The sequence below is a fragment of the Polypterus senegalus genome, chromosome 8, assembly GCF_016835505.1.
Source record: "Polypterus senegalus isolate Bchr_013 chromosome 8, ASM1683550v1, whole genome shotgun sequence".
Lineage (NCBI taxonomy): Eukaryota > Metazoa > Chordata > Cladistia > Polypteriformes > Polypteridae > Polypterus > Polypterus senegalus.
In genome coordinates, this window is record NC_053161.1 from 152,421,397 (window position 1) to 152,446,771 (window position 25,375).

At 41.5% G+C, this 25,375-nt stretch overlaps 1 protein-coding gene across 5 annotated transcripts in view; it reads left to right on the forward strand.

Annotated features, from left to right (window-relative positions):
* The window catches only part of LOC120534404 (gastrula zinc finger protein XlCGF26.1-like), a 60,936-nt gene extending 36,446 nt beyond the window's left edge, over positions 1-24,490 (forward strand). For all 5 annotated transcript variants that reach the window (XM_039761955.1, XM_039761957.1, XM_039761954.1 and 2 more), the window contains exons 3-5: positions 12,596-13,962; positions 14,163-15,304; positions 23,698-24,490. In XM_039761955.1, the coding sequence (XP_039617889.1) occupies positions 12,596-13,962; positions 14,163-14,309 (1,514 nt within the window). In that variant the 3' untranslated portion in view covers positions 14,310-15,304; positions 23,698-24,490. The remainder of the gene's footprint in view (positions 1-12,595; positions 13,963-14,162; positions 15,305-23,697) is intronic.
* The last annotated feature ends 885 nt before the right edge of the window (positions 24,491-25,375 follow it).

The following is a 25,375-nucleotide window of genomic DNA, read 5'->3' on the forward strand; positions in this document are numbered from 1 at the left end:
CATGCAACGTACAGTTGGCCATGTGAACAGTAATCTTGTTTCAAATCTCACAGCTTGGATTGCTGCTGTCATAATCGGTTTGAGTTTCATGGTTTGTTTCAATTATGACAGTATTTGCAGGATTTGTGTTGAAGAGACATTCGGCATCTGTCAAGCGTTGTAAGTATATAACCGGTTTCATCAATAACTTCACATCCAGCTTTTGAGAGTTTAAACATTCATAAACATCAAAGTGTCCACTACTGAAATCGTCACCTGTCAATCTAAGATGTTTAAGAGGCATTGGCGGTTGTCGAAAGGTGTAAAATATTTGGCCATTTCGGTACACTTGAAAGCGACAACCAAACAATTCAGCGGCAGCCGTCAACTCGCATGCAGATGCATAGGTGAAGGACTTAAGCATTTCACTCTTATAGTGCTCCTGTGTAATATAATTATCTCCTGTACCGTCATCAGTCCACACCTTGAACCTGTCCCAGTCATTCAATACATAAGACACAATGTTCCTCCGGATATCAAGAGTGAGCCTGATATGGCCGTGTAATATGTAACAAAGAGAATGGAAAAGGTAGGTGGTATCTCCGGGCATGGAAACCACTCGGTAAGTGACAGTTGTTTGATCAATGGTGAACCTCGATAAACATGTTAATGGGGGTACGGTTGGAATGATAAAGGAAACGGGTACTTGAACAATGTAAAGTAAGTCTAAAATACCTACACAATAACTATAATTGTAATAAATGAAAAATAAAACAGCAGAGAAGCCGTGGATTAAATAAAAAGGCTGTAGTTATCAGCAGGGAGACGTAAATCCCGTGGTGAAGCAGGGAAGGGAATGTAGAGACTGGAGCGACGGACGGCCTTATATAGGCAGGCAGCCAACAACGTGGTAGGCGTTGGGATTGGGGACCCAACGCCGCCTCACACGGTGACTGAGCTGCAGGCTATGGACGTATATATGTATACGTAAGTAGGATTCAGTTAGCGTTGGGAACCCGTGTACCAAATTTTTTGATGATGGGCCCATAAGTAACAAAGACTGTTGAAAAGTTCAGTATGGCGGCCGACAGTGGCATCATACCACCAAAATAAGTACCAAATTTCTGCCTTCTACGTACACGGGAAGTTGGAGAATTAGTGATGAGTGAGTGAGGGCTTTGCCTTTTATTAGTACGGACTAGCAAAATACCAGCGCTTTGCAGCGGAGAAGTAGTGTGTTAAAGAAGTAATGAAAACGAAAAGGAAACATTTTGAAAATAACGTAACATGATTGTCAATGTAATTGTTTTGTCACTGTTGTGAGTGATGAGTGTTGCTGTCATATAAGTTACATTCCGTGTTTGTCAATCGTTGTAAAGATAACAGGTTTCATTCATCGATTCATTTCTTACTGCATCAATAAACAGGTCGTCTTCCTCTTTATCTGAGACATGACACACTGCATGCACAGGTTTTTTTTTACACTGTCTTCCTTTAGCAGGACATTGACTTTTTCCACTGTGTGCTTTGTTTCCGCAGTAGCTGCACTTATGAATATGCTTGTATGTATCACACGCTTCATATTTTTTTGCCGCCTTCTCAATTGTGTAATTCGGTTTTTGTTCAGCACTCTTTGGAACTGTTGCTTTTGTCTGTGCACTGCGTCAGTTCACGTGAGCCGCTCGGTGTACATGCATCGAAGGTTCTCAGCTGTGCTGGTGCCATCTCGTGTGATGTCCACGGCTGTATTTAATGTTAGCTAAGACCCGGCACTTAAAAGTTTCTCTCGCAGTTTCGCTGAGTTTGTGCCAAACACCACCCTGACCATCTCATCTTTTGCTGCATAAGCACAGTCCTTCACCCGTGAATATTTAGCAGCAGTGTTTCTATTGGATTGCCGCTGACGGACGGCCTTATATGGGCAGGCACTAAATTACGTGGGAGGCATAACTCCGCCTTCCACGGGCATCAAGCAGAAGTCTATTATAGTATATGGATGAAAAAATAGGTTCCAGTTATGACCATTGCGCATAGAATTTCGAAATTAAACCTGCCCAACTTTTGTAAGTAAGCTGTAAGGAATGAGCCTGCCAAATTTCAGCCTTCTACCTACATGGGAAGTTGGAGAATTAGTGATGAGTCAGTGAGGGCTTTGCCTTTTATTAGTATAGATTATTGGAGTATTGTGGTTGTTTGAGTAGTGTGGAGTGGAGGGTGCTTAGTGCACGTAATTATTATAATAAAAAGAATTATTGTGGCACTTTTACCTGGTGTTTGCCATGGTACCTGAGGGTTCAACGGAGCAATACTGCCCCCTACTGTCACACTGGTGTAGTCAGCAGGGTTCTCTGGCCGTCAATTTGGCAGAGGACTTGTTTTTTAAAATTTGTGTGGGCAGAGAACCCTAAGAAGGTTGCGTTACGCGTTAAAACATCCGGAGGTAGAAACGCTACCCTCGACGGAGAGCGCTGCAACAAGAAGCCTCACAATACATCGGTCAGCAATTGGGGGAAAAAAATCGGCCAAAAAGAATGGGAATAACCCAAAGAAACAGACCCTAACTGATGTCGAGAAGGTGTGGACATACCTAATGGGCAGTGAGGAAGACAGGGCGCTGATTGAAGCTGAGAAAGCCCGAGCGGTACGGCAGCTGGAAGGCTGTGGGATATCGGACTCGCCGGACTACCTGCATGAACATGGGACACGTCAACTTGGTCCAGAGGTATGTGCCGAGAAAACGCCTGAGGCGCCGAGAACTGTTTTTTCTTATTTTGCAGAGGCCTGTCTGTGGAATCCCGACGGTGAAATGGAGGCATACCTTTTACCCGGACAAGATGGCCGCTATAACGACAGGTATAGCCACTCTAGGGATCTGCAGGGGAGAAGCCCATTCGCCAAGAACAGTCACGTGGACTATCCTGGGGCAGGTTGGGTAAGCCGAAAGCGAGAACCGGTGTCACCTGACCAGGAAGAGACCTGCCTGTTCGCTGAAACCGACCACGTGATCCCACTAGAGGGAAGTCGAGAAGGAGAAGGTCAACCTCAGTCCATCGGTGAGGTTGTTTATTCCCCGACGGATCCGACCTCCCTGAAGGGGAAAGAGGGAGGCGAGCGAAGCAGCGCCAAATATAAATGAATGTAAAGAGGAGCGGGACGTGACTGAATGGTCCGCCGACAAAAAAGGCAGATCGTAGTCGGCCGGTAGCGGCCACCCAATCCTTTACAGACTCCAAGTCTCAGGAACCTTCGCGCGACCCAGCAGAACACGTGCCAGGAGTGGACGTTCTTATTGGCTCCCGGCCAGAGGCAGGCTACTCTCATCACTTGCCTTACCTTCTGGCCAGGAGTAAATAACACTTTAGAACTAAATAACATTTTAGAACTGCGGGATCTCGAGAAACTGCTCGCGCCCATATATTATTTATTGCAGAGATTAAAAGACATTCAGAAACAAATGGAAGAGTTGGGAGCGACGGCCGAAGCACCGCTGTAAGCGATTTGGGATTATCTATGGCGTTTTGGTCGGGAGACTCCCGTCATGCTGGATGTGGTGGTACAGGTGAGTGAGACCGGTACCGTACAGTATAAAGGGACGCAGTGCAAACTGGGCCCACGGTTAATGAGTAGCGGGTGCCAAGGCACTGCAAACCCAACAAGAGAGTGGGGCGTGATGACAGATGGGGCGGGGGAAGCACTGATCGTACCGGTACAGCTGAACAGTGCTGTTACCCGGAGCGATGCGGCGCTGATGACACCACCTCCTAAAAAACATAAATCAACAGGCGTACAGACAGCAAACGGGCTCTCTCTTTCTAGTAGAGAGTCCCCAGCTGTGTCCAAGCCCCAGAGTAAGCAAGAGATCCCCAAAGTAAAGCGCGAGTCTCCTGACAAGATGGAAAAACAGGTGGAGAGCTGCGAGGCGGCTCTAAAACCTCCCTTGGCGGACGAGAGGGAGGAGTTAACAGAATTCCCGAGATGTTTCCGGTCTTGGGGAGAAAGACAACCGGCAGGACGACAGCGGTGTTACAACTTTAGTCAGTCGGGACACATTTGGCAAGCTTGCCCTCGGAGGATAACGGAATGGAGGAATAGTCGTTACGCCATTCCCCCTAAGTTCTCTTGGGGACCTGGAGCACACGGCTGGAGCCTGACTGATGCATCCTCCTGGAGGAGGACGTCCCTCGCGGGGCTGGACGCTCCGTCCCAGTGGTCGTCGCTAAGGGGGGGAATTGTAGTGGATGGCCGGCTTCATGTTCCAGCCCTCACCCCCAGGCCGCCAGGAGGAGCTCTCCCGAGAGCATGGATGGGCCCCAAATTCCAGCAGGGCCTCATGGACTATGTAGTTTTTATGCACAGCCCTGCTGGATATCTTGGGGACCACTGGGAGTCGCTGTCGGGAGGCCAGTGGACTCATTTGCACACTATGACCCGGAAGTTCGTCACAGGAAGAGCAACGGGCTTCCGGGGTGAAGAAAAGCATTATTTACCCTGACCCGGAAGGAACTGGGTACACCGCCGGGTCAGGAAACATAAAAGGACTGAGGGAGCTCCCAGACGGTGAGCTGAGCTTAGCTGGGTGGTAGGAGGGCAACGTGTCTGGGAGTGGAGGATAGGTTTATTGATTTATTATTGGAGTATTGTGGTTGTTTATGAGTAGTGTGGAGTGGAGGGTGCTTAGTGCATGTAATTATTATAATAAAAAGAATTATTGTGGCACTTTTACCTGGTGCTTGGCATGGTACCTGGCCCATACTGTCACAACAGAAAATTTGAACTGAGAGGACAAACTCAAATCGAGGAAATCTGTTGCATGTGCTTCTGAGTAAAACTGTGTGATGAAACAAACTGTTGTCAGATATTTCCAAAATAAATATAGGTTAAGAAAGCAGTTTTAATGTACAAACCGGATTCCAAAAAAGTTGGGACACTAAACAAATTGTGAATAAAAACTGAATGCAATGATGTGGAGATGGCAAATGTCAATATTTTATTTGTAATAGAACGTAGATGACAGATCAAACGTTTAATCCGAGTAAATGTATCATTTTAAAGGTAAAATATGTTGATTCAAAATTTCACGGTGTCAACAAATCCCAAAAAAGTTGGGACAAGTAGCAATAAGAGGCTGGAAAAAGTAAATTTGAGCATAACGAAGAGATGGAAGACCAATAAACACTAATTAGGTCAATTGGCAACATGATTGGGTATAAAAAGAGCTTCTCAGAGTGGCAGTGTCTCTCAGAAGCCAAGATGGGTAGAGGATCACCAATTCCCACAATGTTGCACAGAAAGATAGTGGAGCAATATCAGAAAGGTGTTACCCAGCGAAAAATTGCAAAGACTTTGCATCTATCATCATCAACTGTGCATAACATCATCCGAAGATTCAGAGAATCTGGAACAATCTCTGTGCGTAAGGGTCAAGGCCGTAAAACCATACTGGATGCCCGTGATCTCCGGACCCTTAAACGACACTGCACCACAAACAGGAATGCTACTGTAAAGGAAATCACAGAATGGGCTCAGGAATACTTCCAGAAACCATTGTCAGTGAACACAATCCGCCGTTGCCAGCTGAAACTCTACAGTGCAAAGAAGAAGCCATTTCTAAGCAAGATCCACAAGCTCAGGCGTTTTCACTGGGCCAGGGATCATTTAAAATGGAATGTGGTAAAATGGAAGACTGTTCTGTGGTCAGACGAGTCACGATTCAAAGTTCTTTTGGAAATCTGGGACGCCATGTCATCCGGACCAAAGAGGACAAGGACAACCCAAGTTGTTATCAACGCTCAGTTCAGAAGCCTGCATCTCTGATGGTATGGGGTTGCATGAGTGTGTGTGGCATGGGCAGCTTGCATGTCTGGAAAGGCACCATCAATGCAGAAAAATATATTCAGGTTCTAGAACAACATATGCTCCCATCCAGACGTCATCTCTTTCAGGGAAGACCCTGCATTTTTCAACAAGATAATGCCAGACCACATTCTGCATCAATCACAACATCATGGCTGCGTAGGAGAAGGATCCGGGTACTGAAATGGCCAGTCTGCAGTCCAGATCTTTCACCTATAGAGAACATTTGGCGCATCATAAAGAGGAAGGTGCGACAAAGAAGGCCCAAGACGATTGAACAGTTAGAGGCCTGTATTAGACAAGAATGGGAGAGCATTCCTATTTCTAAACTTGAGAAACTGGTCTCCTCGGTCCCCAGACATCTGTTGAGTGTTGTAAGAAGAAGGGGAGATGCCACACAGTGGTGAAAATGGCCTTGTCCCAACTTTTTTGGGATTTGTTGACACCATGAAATTCTGAATCAACATATTTTTCCCTTAAAATGATACATTTTCTCAGTTTAAACTTTTGTTCCGTGATTTATGTTCTATTCTGAATAAAATATTAGAAGTTGGCACATCCACATCATTGCATTCAGTTTTTATTCACGATTTGTATAGTGTCCCCAACTTTTTTGGAATCCGGTTTGTAAGATGTGAATGTTCCAGAATAGCTTGAGCACTGCACAAGATTTTTTGCTGGAAAATACCTTGTTAACTTAATATGTATAGCAACACCCTTACAGTGTTAAGAGGGTTAGGGTTAGAGTTGAAATCTGCAGGAAACATCCCAGCATATCACCTGAACATTGACTGACAATATTAATATGGTAAAAGTTCAAAGCGATTGCTCATCTGAGTAAACTACAGAATGATCAGGGTTGTTTTTTTTTGTTCTTGTTGAAAGAGGCTCGGTAATGTACTATTGTTATTGATGACATGAATGTTTTCAAATATAAAACCTTCACTCTTAAAACCAAAAGTGCCAAAGTGGTTTTTCACAGCAGTGCCACAGAGAAGCTGTTTTTGGCTCCCAAAATAACAATCCACAAGAAGGTTCCTGAAAGAACCTTAATTTAGTTACATAAGTAGGTTAATAAATAGTAATCAGTTGATGATAACACATACCAATACGGTTAAGGTTTTAAAGGATTCTTGCTGGGTACAATAAATAGAGGCTATGTTCAGGTTTTCATAATCTGTTATATTCTTCCCAGTAGCCTGCAATTCATTAAAGATTTCTGCTTTGTCCGCATACATTATATTGCCAGAAGTATTGGGATGCCTGCCTTCATATACACACACACACATGAATTTTAATGACATTCCATTCTTAATATATAGGCTTTAGTGTGGAGTTGGTCCACCCTTTGCAGCTCTAACCGCTTCAGCTCTTCTGGGAAGCCTTTCTAGAAAGTGTAGGAGTGTGTTTAGGGGAATGTGTGACCATTCAGAGCATTTGTGAGGGTTAGGGTTCGAGAAGGCCTGGCTCACTCGGTCTCCGCTCTAATTCATCCCAAAGGTGTTCTATTGAGTTGAGGTCAGGGCTCTGTGTAGGCCAGTCAAGTTCCTTCACACCAAACTCGCTCATCCATTTCTTTACAGACCTTGCTTTGTGCACTTGTGTGTGTGCAGTCATGTTGGAACAGGAAGGGGCCATCCTCAAACTGTACCCACAAAGTTGGAAGCATGAAATTGTCCAAAATGGAAGCATCAAGAGTTCCTTTCACTGGAACTAAGGGGGCCAAACCCAACCCCTGACAAACAACCCCACACTATAATCCACCCCTCCACCAATGTTTACACTTGGCACAATACAGTCCGGCAAGTACCGCTCTCCTGGCAAACTCCAAACCCAGACTCGTCCATCAGATTGAGTGATTTGTCACTCCAGAGGACACGTCTGCACTGTTCTAGAGTCCAGTGGTGGGCTTTACACCACTGCATCTGACGCTTTGAATTGCACTTGGTAATGTAAGGCTTGGATGCAGCTGCTTTGCCATAGAAACCCACTCCATGAAGCTCTCTCTCTCTGTGCACTGTTGTTGAACTTTTGGAGGTCTGTAGCTATCAACTCTGCAAAAAGTTGCCGACTTCTGCACACCTCAGCATGCGCTGTCCCCGCTCTGTGATTTTTACATAGCCTACCCTTCGTGGCTGTGTTGCTGCTGTTCCCAATTGCTTCCACTTTGTTATAATACCACTAACAGTTGACCATGGAATATTTAGTGGCGAGAAAATGTCATGAATGGACTTATTGCACAGGTGGCATCCTCTCACGGTACCACACTTGAATTCACTGAGCTCCTGAGAGCAAGCCATTCTTTCACAGATATTTGTAGAAGCCGGCTGCATGCCCAGGTGCTGGAGTTTATACATCTGTGGCCATGGAAGTGATTGGAACACCTGAATTCAATGATTTCAAGGAGGGCCCTGATACTTTTGGCAGTATTGTGTATCAGGGAGCTTTTCAAACCCCAAAGAACCAATGTAATATGCAAGCAAAACAACCCAGAATGAAATCATTCCTTTTCAAGCACTGCCATTTTAGAACCAACATTTTTAAGAGTGTTTGACCACCCACATTTATTTCAAATTTGGCTAAAGTCCTGTATAGCAGTTGTTATTTAACACATTTTTCATTTCATATAGGCATTACTTTATTGACTTTTGGCAATATCAGACACCCATTCCCCTACCCCAATTAGTTCACTAAGTCAATAAGAAAACTCTGTAGTAAATAAATGCTAGGAGTTTGCATTTAAATTTGTTGTACATGCAGATAAAAGAACTTGTATGTAATTTAAATTTAAAACACCTATTTTAAAAATAAAAAAAATAGAATACTTTGCATAGAGTGAAACATTATAGGATAGCATTTGTCTGTGAAGGAATAATCTGGTGGTCCTGGATGTGACACACATGCTGCTCTGATCTCAACATGTAAGTTAATAACAGACATCAAAAATGTGCATCATACAGTTTTTCTCTCAAGATATTTGGGGAGGTTGGTGGGGCAGAGGGTGTTTCCTTTAAGGGGCAATAGCTCCCTAGTTGGAATAAGTTCCTTTGTAATTGCGCCGTTTTAAGTAACCAAAAACTATATAGATATGATATTAAAAGGCAATACCTCTCCCAAAGTGATATGGCGGTAAAAATCACGGAAGAGAAAATAACTTGGCTTTCTTTACCGACGGTTTACGTGGCATTACAGACGGGAAGCCATCTTGATCTATGCAGTCTTTCATTTTTCGTCGCTGTGCTGGAAGGCTTTTCAGGACGGATGCCAATATCACCCATCCATCCATCGGCTTCAGAAGTGTTTGGCTGTTGTCCAAGTCTTTTTATACTGTCTTCTCCACGTGCAGGCCCTTACTTAGGTTCCAAACAAGGGAAGGAGAGGATTCTATTTCATCTCTAACATAGAGAAATAGCACAATGCCTATTTTTGTAGTTGTACCTTCTCTCTTCAAATGCTTGCCTAGCAGTTCTAAATGCTGAAAGCCCCTATGTGCTAACTTTGGCCTGGCCTGTACATGTGAGTGGATTTCTAAAATAATTATTGTACAGAGCACAGTGACATTAAACTTACATTCTTATTACAGAGGGCAAACATGTCATTTTAGTTCGGCAGTCCCAATGTTAAGAAAATTAGTCTATTGGAAAGAAAAAAAGTAACATAAACAAGGATTTGCCTTTTCAAGTTATACCAAAACTTTAGCATTTTTAACTAAAGGGAAAAGCAGTACAAGTAAAAAATAAATTGTATTCCTAATACGTGCAAACCAAACGCAATTCAGTTTTTTTTTTTTTTTTTTTTTTTTTAAAAACGAATCATATGTGATGTAGCTTCCTGACTGTTCCGTTGCTGTGATCCATCAGGACCTTTCACAACTGGGACAAGATAACAGCACCTTCCTGGGTTGACTACAAAATGGTGATAGTGTTACATGAACTGTGCATAGAAAAGGGTTATCTTAAAGGACAGCGTAGTGCATAACCGCAATAAACAGATGGACAGGCGTCAGATGTGGGCCGGACTATAATACCTTACCCAGCCGGGAGGCCACAAGAGAGGAATCGCACAGATGAAGGTGAAGTCCGGCCATTTTTGCTTACTAATTCTAATCCTAGTCAGGGTGAGGGAATAATGGATGGATCGGGGGTATCTGAATTTGGGGGATGAATTGTCCTGTGTGAGCTTGTAACTTTGGTATGTGTGTATTAAACTACTGTTACATGTTTTGTTTTTAATTGTTTTTTCTGTCATTATTTTTGACATTTTGGTTATGCTTGATATTTGTTAGAGCACTGAATTAAAATTTTGTTTCCTTTTTTGGTTTCTGCTTCATTGTGAATGTGTTAAAATATGCTTGCATCTTTCTGAAACACCATCTTGGATATCCATGGGTGCTGCCTTTGTGGATATTTTATTAGCAGTTTCCAGGGTGGGACAGCGGGAAGTGTGTGATATCTCTGGTGCAGTGGTGGAAAGGTCAGTGTCATGAACCTACTGCTTGTCAGTGATTAGAAACACACCCAAATCAAAGAGGGGCATCTGTTATACAGTAATAGAGATTGCTGGTGTTAAGTTTAAGTTCTAAATTCTTAACTTCAAATTTCAGATTCCATATTGGGTTTTCTTGGTTTTTCTGGAAAAGTTTTCTTTTCCCTCACTTACAATTACCTTCCGGTCCCTTTTAAAATTACCCTTGTGGCCTGTCTGCTGACAAATCATAAATAGTGTTGTCATGACTAGTTCATTGTACTGGGTACACATGCCAATAAATTTGAAGCTCCACTCTATTAGTGAATATAGGTGAGAGACATTAGTATGAAGGATAAAGGACACGTCTTGCAGGCTTTCTCCAGCAGCTTTTCTTTAAGGCAGGGGTGTCAAACTCCAGGCCTGGAGGGCCGCAGTGATTGTGGGTTTTCATTCTACCCCTTTTCCTAATTGGTGACCAGTTTTCACTGCTAATTTAACTTCTTTTCTCTTCATTTTAACAGCCTTGTTTATAAGGATTAAGATGTGAAACAAGCCAACTGATGACCAGCTAAACTAGGATTTCAAAATCCAACCAATTTCTTAATGAGAAGCTCATTCTTGCTGTTAATTAAACCCGTTATTTAATTCCACGACTTGTTGCTGCTATTGTTGATTTTTCTAAGAACACCATCAAAATGTTTTGCTGACCTGAGAGATCAACTTTACTGAGACCTTCATCTTTCTTTATTGTCAGATATTGTGTGATGGGCACAAGTGAGCTGGTCATGCGGAAGCTTGTCTCGTGTCTCATTTGTGTCTGGCTGCTAGTTAAGGAAAAAACAACTAAGGGGCCTGAGTCAAGTTAATTAATTAAAACTGGTCACTAATGAAGAAGATGATTAGAATGATAACCTGCAGCCACTGCAGCCCTCCAGGGCTGGAGTTCAACACCTGCGCCTTAAGGGATAACAATTTTTAGCTGGAAAATATTGCAGCATGGGTCTCATAAGGAGGCATTTCAGTTTGAAGAATTTCCAGTGGGTTAAACTTCAAACCCTTTTGTTCACATGAATCCTTCACTCATGCAATATTGATTATATCTGAATTTCTTAAGGTGCTGTCGTTTCCATGTGGTTTGTTTATATAACGTATACTACTTGTGCTTGCAGGATATGATCCAGCTAATGATATACTCATTGTGTGATGGAAAACTCTTACACACCACTCGGTGTTAATTCATGGTTTCTGATGCACCTTGAGCTGCCTGTGTCCTGGCTGATGAAATTCTCTTTGATTTCCACATGTTTTAATGATATTTATGTATTTTCAGTTTTTTTTTGATGATGAATACTGCTTCTCACTTGCTTTTTTGACTATTTAGACTCAAGTGTCATGTACTCTGGTTGTACAATTTATTCTTGTCTGTGTGTGCAGTTATTTTCAAAAATGTGGTCTTTAGACTCTTCAGTTTCTGTGCATTTAGTGAATGTTTTTCTTGACAAGAGTAGTTACTTTTGTTTCAGCAGGTTTATTTTGTTTAAAATGAGAACTAGAATAGAATGTTTGACTTATGTGGTCGTTTGTGAGATTAAGAACCTTTGATTAAAAAGCATAGAGTTATGTAGCTGAAGCAGAAACTGTGACAACCTTTAAGAAGTATCTGAATGAGATATAGAGACAACTTAGCAAGTGACAAATGGACTGAATGGTCTCTTGTTTAATTTCCTGTGTTCAAGTGATATTCATTTTCTTTCCATTTACTCCATGGTGGGTCATAGGTGATAATGCTGTTATGATCATGCCTTTCTTTGACACTTTATATTATAAATAAATATGTAAACGAGGGAGAGTGTGAACCTGTCACCACTGCAATACACACCTGATATTGGCCTATTCCTGTTCCGATAAACCATCCATCCATTATCCAACCCGGTATATCCTAACACAAGGTAACGGGGGTCTGCTTGGAGCCAATCCCATCCAACACAGGGTGCAAGGCAGGAAACAAACCCTGGGCAGGGCGCCAGCCCACCGCAGGGCACACACACTAGGGACAATTTAGAATGTACCTAACCTGCATGTCTTTCGGCTGTGGGAGGAAACCGCCGCGCCCGGAGGAAACCCACGCAGACACGGGGAGAGCATGCAAACTCCACGCAGGGTGAACCTGGGTCTCCTAACTGCGATAAACCAGTTTTACACTTATTAGTCAACTCTTTCAAATCACACTCTGAACTTCTCTGTATTTGCTATTTTGAACATGCTTAATTGTTATTATTTTTTTTTTTTTTGGTAGGTGTACATAAGAAGAGCAGTGTTCCCTCAACTACGTTTGCACAGGCCACTCTTCATCGCAAGCTACAACAAAAATGCAGAAGTGGAAATGCAAAGCTGTCAACATCCGAACTACAGCTTCTGACACTAACCTGTTTGCAGAATAATACTCTGCCTGTTGTGAAACTAACAAGGTTTGATGCCATCAACATTAAACAACTGGTATGTAATACAAATGCAACAGCTTCCAATCTTTGTGGCGATCAGAGAAAAACTTTAAATGGCAAATCTAAACCTAAAGATCACCGGCCAATTCCACGATATGGCTGCTCTGAATGTGACAAGCGATACTCTTCTACCAGCAATCTTCAGAAGCACATAAGAAGTCATACTGGGGAGCGGCCATTCTGCTGCACCCTGTGCGATAAACGATTCACTTGTAAGAGCAGTCTTCAGGGTCACATGATAACTCACACTGGCGAGAGGCCATACAGCTGTTCTGAGTGTGGCAAACGATTCCCCGACAAGAGCCGCCTTCAGAAACACACAAGAATTCACACTGGAGAGAAGCCGTATTCCTGTTCTGAATGTGGTAAACGATTTACTGAGAAGAGCAGTCTTAAGAAACACTTGCGCACCCACACTGGGGAGAAACCATATTGCTGTCCTATTTGTGGCAAACGATTTACTGACAGTAGCTGTCTTCTAAAACACAAACGAATTCACACGGGAGAGAAGCCATATTCCTGTGCTGAATGTGGCACTCGATTCACTGCGGGGAGCAGTCTGAAGAAACATGCAAGAATTCACACTGGAGAGAAGCCGTTTAGCTGCTCCGAATGTGAAAGACGCTTCTTTGACAGCAGGAGTCTCGAGCAACACTCCAGAGTTCACACTGGAGACAAACCATACTCCTGTTCCTTATGCAGCAAGCGATTTTGTGATAGTGGCACTCTTAAGAAACACTACCAAATTCATGCTGGAGTAAAACTATATTGTTGCAATGAGTGTGGAAAACGATTCTCCCGCAGCAGTGGACTGCAGACACACACCAGAATTCATACCGGAGAGAAGCCATATTCCTGCTTTGAATGCGGCAAAAATTTTATCGATAAGAGCAGTCTTCAGACCCATTTAAGAATTCACACGGGAGAGAAGCCTTACCCTTGTCCTGAATGTGATAAGCGATTCTCAGATAGCAGCAGCCTTCAGAGACACAGGCGAATTCATACTGGAGTGAAACCTTACTGCTGTAACGAATGTGGCAAAAGATTCTTGCAGAAAGATCATCTTCTAAAGCACACGCTGACTCACACAGGGGTGAAGCCATACTGCTGTTCTGACTGTGGCAAACGCTATTTTCGTAAGAGCCATCTTCAGAGGCACATGGTAATACACAGTATTTAATCAAAAGCTTGGCACTGCAGTACAAAACAAAATTCTTGGGTGAATGTTATTGGAGAAAAATTGTGCTGCATGGAAATGTTAGATTATTTTAAAAAAACCTTTAGCAAAGATGTAACTAATAAAGACAAACTATTTCATTCTAAGACATAAGGACCTGACGTTCTCTATGGTGTATTTTGCAGAAGTACAGAAACCTGACACGGACGGAACAAATTGCTCAGGAACAAACAAAAACCGCTTCATGGTGGGTTGCTGGATGGAGGCTCAGATTTGAAATAAATCCACTGCCAGGTCAAACAGAAGCTGAAACCTTCTGGAGTACCACGTGAAAAGACCTCCAGGAACAAAAGAAAGAAATAAAGAGGTAGGGTGAATGGGCAACTACAGCCAGGCTTACACCAAATGAAATGAGGAAATGGAGTGGACGGAGCTAAGAGCCAAAGAAATAGACTCCTTTATTTAGCAGAGGCTAACCCCAGATCATTCATTCTACTTCTGGCTTAAACACAAGAATGTGGTTGAGATTAAAAATATTTTAGTGAGTATAGACAACCCAATGGCTGACCAGGGATGACAAGCTTCTACTTACGAAATCATAACAAAAAATACCAAACATTTGACACCCATACACTCATCAATGGAAAATTATCATTCACCAAAAACACATTTTTAAAAAAAAAAAAAAAAAGTTAAAGTATACAGTGTATCAAGACTGAAATGGAGAGAGCCCACTGAAGCAAGAAGATGCCCTTGCAGTTATAAGCCCCCAACTGGTCACTAGAGGGGGCTAGTTCTCCTTCAGCTTAACTGTGCACTCTGAATCCTGCAGTCTGAGTGTGATGGCTCCAGCAGCAGACCTCCACAACCCCATAATTTGGGAGCTCCCCAGAACAGCCAATTGGACTGCAAGTTTAATTCACTTGATTTACAGGCATTAAAACTGGTATTTTGCATAACATCGCTGATGTCTAATGTAGAGCCACAAACTCCTCAATGGACCACAACTAAACTCTGTTGTTCCGTGTTTGCACCCAGCAGCTCCAAACAGGCTGCCACCTGATTGTATTTCTCGCTGGTGTTCTGTGCAGTCTGAAACCTGAACAAGGAATCTGTTAAATGCTTTGTGATATTTAAAGGTGCAGACATTATCAAAATCAGATGGCACACTGACAGAAAATCGGTAAAGAATACCTCTGCAGCGCTGATATTCTTTCAACAAGCTCCCTTGAAAGCTTGCAAGAAGAGCCAGAGTATAATTCATTTTGACAGTCTCCATCTTGGTCATTTAAGTGATTTGTATACACAGGAGATTACATCAAGGAAGGTAGGCTCCTTAGTGTTATGTTTTTCCCCTAGATAATATAGTCAAATGCTTTGAATTTTTTTTCAACAAGAAATAAGTTTGTTACTTGTAACAAATGTGTAAATACCAAAATGTCAATATAAATTCAGCAGGAAAGATATGTCGATCATTCCCTGCTGTAGTGAAGTAAATTTAGCACACATCCTTTGTGTGACATAGTTAAAACGGTTACCCACACACAGTCTAGTGTTGCAATTGGGACAGGAGAAGTGGGTTTCTTTGTGCATTTTGTATATATATTTTTTTTTCTGTTGCTTGAACATGAGAAGGTAGAATGTCAGGACTTGCACAAGCAATGTGTTCCTCGTGTTGTTGTAGGCTACCACAGCACAATTCTTTGTGACTCCCAAACTCAGAGGAGAGTTATGAACTCTGCACATCGGGGTTTGTTCAGTAAGTGTGAATGCTCAGCAAACTGCCAGAAAAACTGCTAGCTGACCAGTTATTGGCTTATTCAGCAACAGTGAGCATCTCTTTCAGCTTCATTGTACATGCATTGATATATCTTTGATATTGATATATTGATATATTGATATATCTTTCAGTATTTTAGAATTAAAAGAACAGTCAAGGAGGAAGTGAAGTGCATCAGGAATAGTAAAGGGGAATTAAATAATACAGAGAAAGAAGGATTTGTTAATTGTAGAGGGAGAAGTGCTGCTCAGATTAAATAAGCTGAAATCAAACAAATCACTAGGACCAAATAATATTCAGCCTCGAGTTCTAGTCAGGCTTGTTATGTACAGATATAAACACTTGACACATTTTTAGGAAGTCATTGTGCACTGGAGAGATTTTGAAGGACTGGAAAAAGGCTATTATCCCGTTATATAAAAAGAGTGACAAGGCGGATCCAAGCAACTATAGGCTAGTAAGCTTAATATGCATCACAGGAAAATTAATGGAAGGAATTACTAAGGATAAGATTGAGCAACACATGGGAAGTACAAGAGTTTTATTGAACAGTCAGCAGGGGTTCAGAAGAGGGAGGCTGTGTTTAACATGCTGGAATTCTATGAGGAGGCAACAGAAGGATAAGATCAAAGTGGAGTAGACAATATTATTTATCTGGACATTCAGAAAGCATTTGATAATGTGACACATGAGAGGTTGGGCATCAAACTGAAAGAAGTGGAAATTCAGGGTGATGCTTTTAGATGGGTGCAGAATTGGCTCAAACACAGGAAGCAGAGGGTGATGGTGCGAGGAACCTCATCAGAACTGGCCGATGTTAAGAGTGGTGTTCCACAGGGGTCAGTGTGCTAGGGCCGCTGCTATTTTTAATAGATAGATAAATTATTTAGATAGGAATATAAGTAACAAGCTGATTAAGTTTGCAGATGATACCAAGATAATCTGGACTCCATTATATCATTACAGAAGGACTTGGATAGCATACAGGTTTGGGCAGATTTGTGGCAGTTGAAATTAAATCTCAGTAAATGTAAAGTATTACACATAGGAAGTAAAGATGGTAGGTTTGAATACACAATGGGAGGTCTGAAAGCTGAGAGTATCCCTTATGAGGATGATTTAGGAGTCGTAGTGGACTCGACACTGTCAAACACTGGACAGTGTTCAGAAGTCATTAAGAAGGCTAACAGAATGTCGGGTTATATAGCGCCATGTTGTGTGAAGTACAAGTCACAGGAGGCTCAGCTCAAGCTTTATAACACACTGGTGAGGCCTCATCTGGAGTACTGTGTGCAGTTTTGGTCTCCAGGCTACATAAAGGACATAGCAGCACTAGAAAAGGTCCAGAGAAGTGTGACTAGGCTGATTCCAGGGCTACAGGGGTTGAATTATGAGGAAAGATTAAAAGAGCTGAGCCTTTACAGTTTAAGCCAAAGAAGATTAAGAGGCGATATGATTGAAATGTTTAAAATTATGAAGAGAATTAGTCCAGTAGATCGAGACTGTTATTTTAAAATGAGTTCATCAAGAACACGGGGACACAGTTGTAAACTTGTTCAGGGTAAATTTTACACAAACATCAGGATGTTTTTCTTTACACAAAGAACCAAAGACACTTGGAATAAGCTACCAAGTAGTGTGGTAGACAGTAAGACTTTAGGGACTTTCAAAACTCGATGTTATTTTAGAAGAATTAAGTGTATAGGACTGGTGAGCTTTATTGTGCTAGATGGCCTGTTCTCGTCTAGATTATTCTAATGTTCTAATATACAGGTGCTGGTCATAAAATTAGAATTTCATGACAAAGTTGATTTATTTCAGTAATTCCATTCAAAAAGTGAAACTTGTATATTTAATTCATTCATTACACTCAGACTGATGTATTTCAAATGTTTATTTCTTTTAATTTTGATGATTATAACTGACAACTAATGAAAGTCCCAAATTCAGTATCACAGAAAATTAGAATATTGTGAAAAGGTTCAATATTGAAGACACCTGGTGCCACACTCTAATCGGCTAATTAACTCACCTGCAAAAGCCTTTAAATGGTCTCTCAGTCTAGTTCTGTAGGTTACACAATCATGGGGAAGACTGCTGACCTGACAGTTGTCCAAAAGACAACCATTGACACCTTGCACAAGGAGGGCAAGACACAAAAGGTCATTGCTAAAGAGGCTGGCTGTTCACAGAGCTCTGTGTCCAAGCACATTAATAGAGAGGTGAAGGGAAGGACAAGATGTGGTAGAAAAAAGTGTACAAGCAATAGGGATAACGGCACCCTGGAGAGGATTGTGAAACAAAACCCATTCAAAACTGTGGGGGAGATTCACAAAGAGTGGACTGCAGCTGGAGTCAGTGCTTCAAGAACCACCACGCACAGACGTATGCAAGACATGGGTTTCAGCTGTCGCATTCCTTGTGTCAAGCCACTCTTGAACAAGAGACCGCGCCAGAAGCGTCTCGACTGGATTGCTGCCGAGTGGTCCAAAGTTATGTTCTCTGATGAAAGTAAATTTTGCATTTCCTTTGGAAATCAAGGTCCCAGAGTCTGGAGGAAGAGAGGAGAGGCACAGAATCCACATTGCTTGAGGTCCAGTGTAAAGTTTCCACAGTCAGTGATGGTTTGGGGTGCCATGTCATCTGCTGGTGTTGGTCCATTGTGTTTTCTGAGGTCCAAGGTCAACGCAGCCGTCTACCAGGAAGTTTTAGAGCACTTCATGCTTCCTGCTGCTGACGAACTTTATGGAGATGCAGATTTCATTTTCCAACAGGACCTGGCACCTGCACAAAGTGCCAAAACTACCAGTACCTGGTTTAAGGACCATGGTATCCCTGTTCTTGATTGGCCAGCAAACTTGCCTGACCTTAACCCCATAGAAAATCTATGGGTATTGTGAAGAGGAAGATGCAATACGCCAGACCCAACAATTCAGAAGAGCTGAAGGCCACTATCAGAGCAACATGGGCTCTCATAACACCTGAGCAGTGCCACAGACTGATCAACTCCATGCCACGCCGCATTGCTGCAGTAATCCAGGCCAAAGGAGCCCCAACTAAATATTGAGTGCTGTACATGCTCATACTTTTCATGTTCATACCTTTCAGTTGGCCAACATTTCTAAAAATCCTTTTTTTGCATTGGTCTTAATTGATATTTTATTTTTCTGAGATACTGAATTTGGGACTTTCATTAGTTGTCAGTTATAATCATCAAAATTAAAAGAAATAAACATTTGAAATACATCAGTCTGTGTGTAATGAATGAATCTAATATACAAGTTTCACTTTTTGAATGGAATTACTGAAATAAATCAACTTTTTCATGATATTCTAATTTTATGACCAGCACCTGTATGTAGTAATGACCCTTGTTCAAGAGACAGAGGAATGGACTCGGCCACCTTATGCCAAGATATTGATGTAACACTGTTATGGACCTTTGGTTTCTTAGGCATGGCAGGTCTTCTGTGATAAAGTGCTCCCAGCATCTTCATCGCCTCAGCCTGCACACATGCATGCCACTTGGCGCCAGCCCACTCCACTCCCCCAGGGTCAGTAGCAAACCAGCTGTCTTGCTATCCCCTGGTTTGCTGATCTGACCAACGGCCAGGGTTATCCAAAGCTCACCTGCGCTCACACACGCAGACTCCTCAGCAGCAAGGAAATGTGGAATACAGTGATCCCTCGCTATATCGCAATTCGACTTTCGCGGCTTCACTCCATCGCGGATTTTAAATGTAAGCATATCTAAATATATATCATGTATTTTTCTCTGGATCGTGGATTTCTGCGGACAATGGGTCTTTTAATTCATGGTACATGCTTCCTCGGTTTGTTTGCCCAGTTGATTTCATACAAGGGATGCTATTGGCGGATGGCTGAGAAGCTACCCAATCAGAGCACGTATTACGTATTAAATAAAACTCCTCAATGATATAATATATGCTTCCTGCACGGTGCTTTGCACACTTAAAAGCTCTAACAGCCCATATTGATTTTTGATTGTTTGCTTTTCTCTGTCTCTCTCACTCTGATATTCTCTGCTCCTGACGGAGGGGGTGTGAGCAGAAGGGCTGTTTGCACAGAGGCTGTTTGCTTAGAACATACATACGCGCCTGTAAAAAATGCTGAAAGACTACCTTCACATTGATCCCTTCATTGCGGCCGCTTTATCGCGGTGCTTCCCATACTTCAAAGCTCAACAGCTCTATTGATTTTTGATTGTTTACTTTTCTCTTTCTCTCTGACATTCTCTGCTCCTGATGCGCGCACTCCTTTGAAGAGGAAGATATGTTTGCATTCTTTTAATTGTGAGAAAGAACTTGTCATGGAGCACAGTTTAATCTTTTGACTAAAAGGTGTTATTTCATGTCTGGAGGGCTCTAATAATGTTAAAAAACGTATTTAGAAGGTCGTAAACAGGTTTTCTATGCTCTAACTATGAAAATATTAGATTTATAAATAAAGAATCCTACTTTTTGGAAATTCATTTATCTGTCTGGAGCGGATTAACCGCAATAAACGAGAGTTTACTGTATAACTGTGCAGAGAATATTTATAAACAGCGTGGGAGAGTTTCTAAGGGCTTAAAATATATAAAAATAACCATACAAACATATGGTTTCTACTTCGCGGATTTTCACCTATCGCGGGGGGTTCTGGAACGCAACCCCCGCAATTGAGGAGGGATTACTGTAAACTGATTTTTACAGTGCTGATTCTGCAACTCTCTACTCATGCACTGTTCATGGGTGACTTATATAGACAGTTTTCTGGACATCCCAGCCCCCTCTGCAATCCATAGGTTTTTTGGAACCAGGGTCTGTACTGTATAGTACAAAAGATTTGTATACATGTTTATCCATTCAGTTTTTTGTAATGTGAACTCTTTCGCCGTTTAACAATACATTTCCAAAGTCAATATATTCCACTTTCTGTAGATATTTAACTGAAGATGAAAAATGCAAAAAGTTAGTGTTTGCTAAAGTAATTAAACCTCTGTGCTTTGGGAGCTTCATGGTTTCACAAGTGACAGATTGATCACAAATGGTGACAGTCTTTTTTTTTTATATCTATCTATCTCTATATCTATAAATATCTCACCAACCCCCAGACGGGCATTACGCACTAGCCACTTCACAGCTCCGCCACTCACGTATGGGGATGCGGATGTACAATTTAAACAGATTATTTTCATGTGAAATGTTACATTCATAATAGACCTAACTATTTTACATTATAGTGAGTAATTAACCGTAATAAAACATAATAAATTGAAAGACAATTATGTTTAATGTTGCGTTAGAGGTATTTATTGCGTTATACGTTTTTGTTCTGTTTGGCTTTGAGATTAACATGCAAATACTTTTTAAACTTATACTTTTACTGTATAACTTTTAGTAAAAACAATTTTTTTATTTAACTTTTCATAAATACAGTAAACCCTCGTTTATTGCAGTTAATCCGTTTCCAGACTATACTGTGATAAATTAATTTAATAAGTAGGATTTTTTATTTATAAATCAAATATTTTCGCAGTTAGAGCATAGAATACCTGTTTACGACCTTCTAAATACGTTTTTTAACATTATTAGAGCCCTCTAGACATGAAATAACACATTTTAGTCAAAAGTTTAAACCGTGTTCCATGACAACACAGAGATGGCAGTTCTTTCTCACAATTAAAAGAATGCAAACATATCTTCCTCTTCCAAGAAGTGCGCGTCAGGAGCAGAGAATGTCAGAGAGAGAGAGAGAAAAGTAAACAATCAAAAATCAATAGGGCTGTTGGGCTTTTAGGAAAGGATCAATGTGAAGGTAGTCTTTCAGCATTTTTTAGGAGAGCGTACGTATATTCTAAGCAAACAGCCTCTGTGCAAACAGCCCCTCTGCTCACACCCCCTCCGTCAGGAGCAGAGAATGTCAGAGAGAGTGAGAGAGGCAGAGAAAAGAAAACGATCAAAAATTAATATGTGCTGTTAGAGCTTTTAAGTGTGCGAAGCACTGCAAGGGAAGCATATCGTATATCATTGAGGAGTTTTATTTAATACGTAATTCGTGCTCTGATTGGGTAGCTTCTCAGCCATCCGCCAATAGCGTCCCTTGTATGAAATCAACTGGGCAAACAAACTGAGGAAGCATGTACCATAAATGAAAAGACCCATTGTCTGCAGAAATCCGCGAACCGGCAAAAAATCCATGATATATATTTAGATATGCTTACATTTAAAATCCGCGATGGAGTGAAGCCGCGAAAGTCGAATCGCGATATAGCAAGGGATCACTGTATCACATTGAATTTTGATTGTGTTTGGACTTACATTGTGACAACGCAATGTATAACTGCCCATGAGTGAATATAGTTTCTTTTTTTCTAATAAATAAGCCGACTTTTTTGAATGTTTGTCCCTGTGATTTGTTAATTATCTTTGCAAAATCTATTCTAACAGGAAACTTAACGTTTTAATACGAATGGCATATGAAGATCTCCTTTGGTGTCTACTGTAATGTTATCTGCCAAAGATGTACTACATTACCTTTCTTGTCGCCTATTAAAATTTTACATGTCAGAATTGTTTGACCAATTTTGAATACAACTAATCTTGTCCTATTGCATAGTCCATCACTCACACATAAATTACGCAATAACATTACGATACATCCTTCTTTCAACAGTAATTTGGTTGGTGGAAGACCGGATGGTGTTAACGGTTGTAGATATTTTCCGGAAATTGTAAATTGATGTTTTCATCTCCCGAAACATCACCACCAACTGTTTCAGCATAGTCTATTGATACGCATTTAACCAATTTGCTCGTTAACCGATCGACAGTTTTCGCGTAAATTCGTTTGACTTCATCGTTTCTCAGTGCTAGGATTGCCTGTGTATTTCTTCGGTTGATAACACTTCGGGATGAAATTCTTCAATAAGATTAGAACATATGTCATCTTTTATTGGGAACTTAAAGTGAGAAAAATGTAAGAATTAATAAGAGTTGAGAGTGCAGGAACTGTGTCTGACAAAAGCATTCACATGAATGAGAGGTCCGTAGGCATGGGTTGTTAACCTGAAATTGTTGAGAGGAGGGCGGGACTTGAAAAAAATCTCTTGCCAATTGTCTTGTCTCAAGATTTTCTTTTATAATAGAGAGATATACATAAAATCAGTAAGCACAATGGAAGAAACAACAAAGTTATAGAACAGAAATCAAGTCCTGCTCCTTCTCAGGGCCTACCTCTGTGGGTTCAAGTCCTTTTGTGCCAGGCAGAGCCACCCATCCACTGGTGTCCCTTCCAGTAACTTGCCCAAATCTGCTGTTTACATCTCTCTCTCTAGCCTTTCTGGTCCATGATGTAGCTGGGTGTTTGTCCTGATCTACTTCTTATTTTGTCACAATCAGCTATAAATCCAGTCCCCCCCCCCATTACTTCCAGCCAAGACTCAGAATTTTATTTTAGGGTCAAAGTCCGCATTCCCCTTGTTTTATGCATACTTGGTATACTGGCTCTTGTGTTCTTGAAACCATGAGCTTTTTGTGTACTTTCAAAGGAAAGATCTCCCTGTCGGTACCTATTTGGCCTGTTCTTTTGGGTACCTGCACAGCCCCATGTGCCCACTATCAGTCTGCAGGTGGCACTAACTCTGATGATAACCATTGACATCTCATGTTTCCCTAAATTAGGGACAGGCAACTCCAACAACTGAGTCACTTTACCAAGCTGGCAGGGCTTAGCCTGTTTTCAACCTGGTTGCAGTTTCAGGGCAGCCACTACCATCATATGGTAGATTACTCTCATGCATGTGCTTGTTTTGTCATGGCAGCTTGCATTGGCATTTTCTGTCTGTACTTTTTGTGCTGCATTTTACTGCCTAGCAATCACAGTTTTAACTGGTCCCTCTTTACAGGGCATGTTTAATATATTCTTATGACCAACAGGTACTCCAGCATAATGATGAAAACCCCAAGTCAGCCTCCATTATAAAGTTCACATTTGATGTAGCAGATTCTACAAACTGAAAAAGACGACGGGTGTCAGTCCCAAGTAACTACTCCACCTTATAAACTGGGGAAAAAGCAAAATTATGAAGGAATCTGAAGTAAGCCGGATGTGGAACACAGTTGAAATTTTACTTCTACATCCATTGGACTTCGCAAAAGGAAATTAAAGGCCCACTTTCATTATTTTCTGTCAATGACAGAACACAAAGCTGTAAGAAGAAACTAATGGCCTCCTGCCCAGTAGAAACATTGCTGCTGTTGTGAATGTGGCAAATGATTTTCAAACAGGATCCATCTTCACCGCTGCACATGAATTCCCCGTAAAAGCACTTTACTGGACATATTTGGATTGTTGCTTGCTTGCATACGGTTTAGCTGATTATCATATTAATATGCCTTGAATGTGTTATTGTGGTAGCAGTTCATTATGTAAAAATATAGGCAGCTAAATAGAACAGAAGTCAGTGCTCAGCCATTGCTGCTCAACAGTGTGTGAAAAAGGAACACGGGCCGTCACGGACATCTCACGCAGCGTTCTGGGTTTCCAATCTGTCATCCATGTTGACCTTTGAACGAGCACATCTCAGAGATGTTTCCAGTTGTGGTTCATGCCGCCATTACAATGCTCAGCCAGATGAGAACCTTTGGTTTACATGATCTATGTATCGTTTTCCATTACTTTCTGTATTTATTCAGATTCTAAACTAAAATATTTGCATTGTGTATTTCACATTTTGTTCCTTTTTTTTTTTTTGAATTACTGAGTTGTTTCAGAGGTGAGTAACATGTTTATGTGCGGTCATAGAATTTGGAACTTGATTTAAATTTTTGAGTTAATGTTCTGCTTTCTTTCATCCTGAATGTGAGATACAGTGCTGGGCAAAAGTTTTAGGCTGGTGTGAAACAGTGCTGTAAACTAAGACTGCTTACACAAATAGAAGTGTTAATAGTTTATTTTTTATCAATTAACAATGCAAAGTGAATGAACAGAAGAGAAATCTAAATGTGTGGGGTTGTTGTCCTGTTGCAGAATAAATTTGGAGACAATCTTATTCTTCCCTGATGGTATCGCATGATGGATAAGTATCTGCTTGCATTTCTCAGCATTGATGACACCATTAATCCTGACCAAATCCCCAATTCCCATTTGCAGAAATGCAGCCCCAAACTTGCAAGGAACCTCCACCATGCTTCACTGTTGCCTGCTGACACTCATTATTGCACCACTCTCCAGCCCTTCAATGAACAAACTGCCTTCTGCTACAGCCAAATATTTCACATTTTGACTCATCAGTCCACCCCAGTTCTTACGTGTTTGTGTATATTTGAGTCGCTTGGCCTTGTTTCCATATCAGAGGTGGTATGAAGACCTCTTCTTGCCAGACTTCTCCGCACACTAGATGGGTGTACTCATCCCACGTGTTTCTGCTCGTTCCGAGTTGATAACTCTACTGGACATCTTCCAATTTCAAAAGGTAAGTAAGCATGATGTGTCTTTCATCTGCCTCACCGTTTCCTTGGCCAAGCACTGTGCCTACGGGTCCTCAACATTTCCCGTTTCTTTGCGCTTCTTCGAAAGAGCTTGAACAGCTCATCTTGAAATACCAGTGTGCTT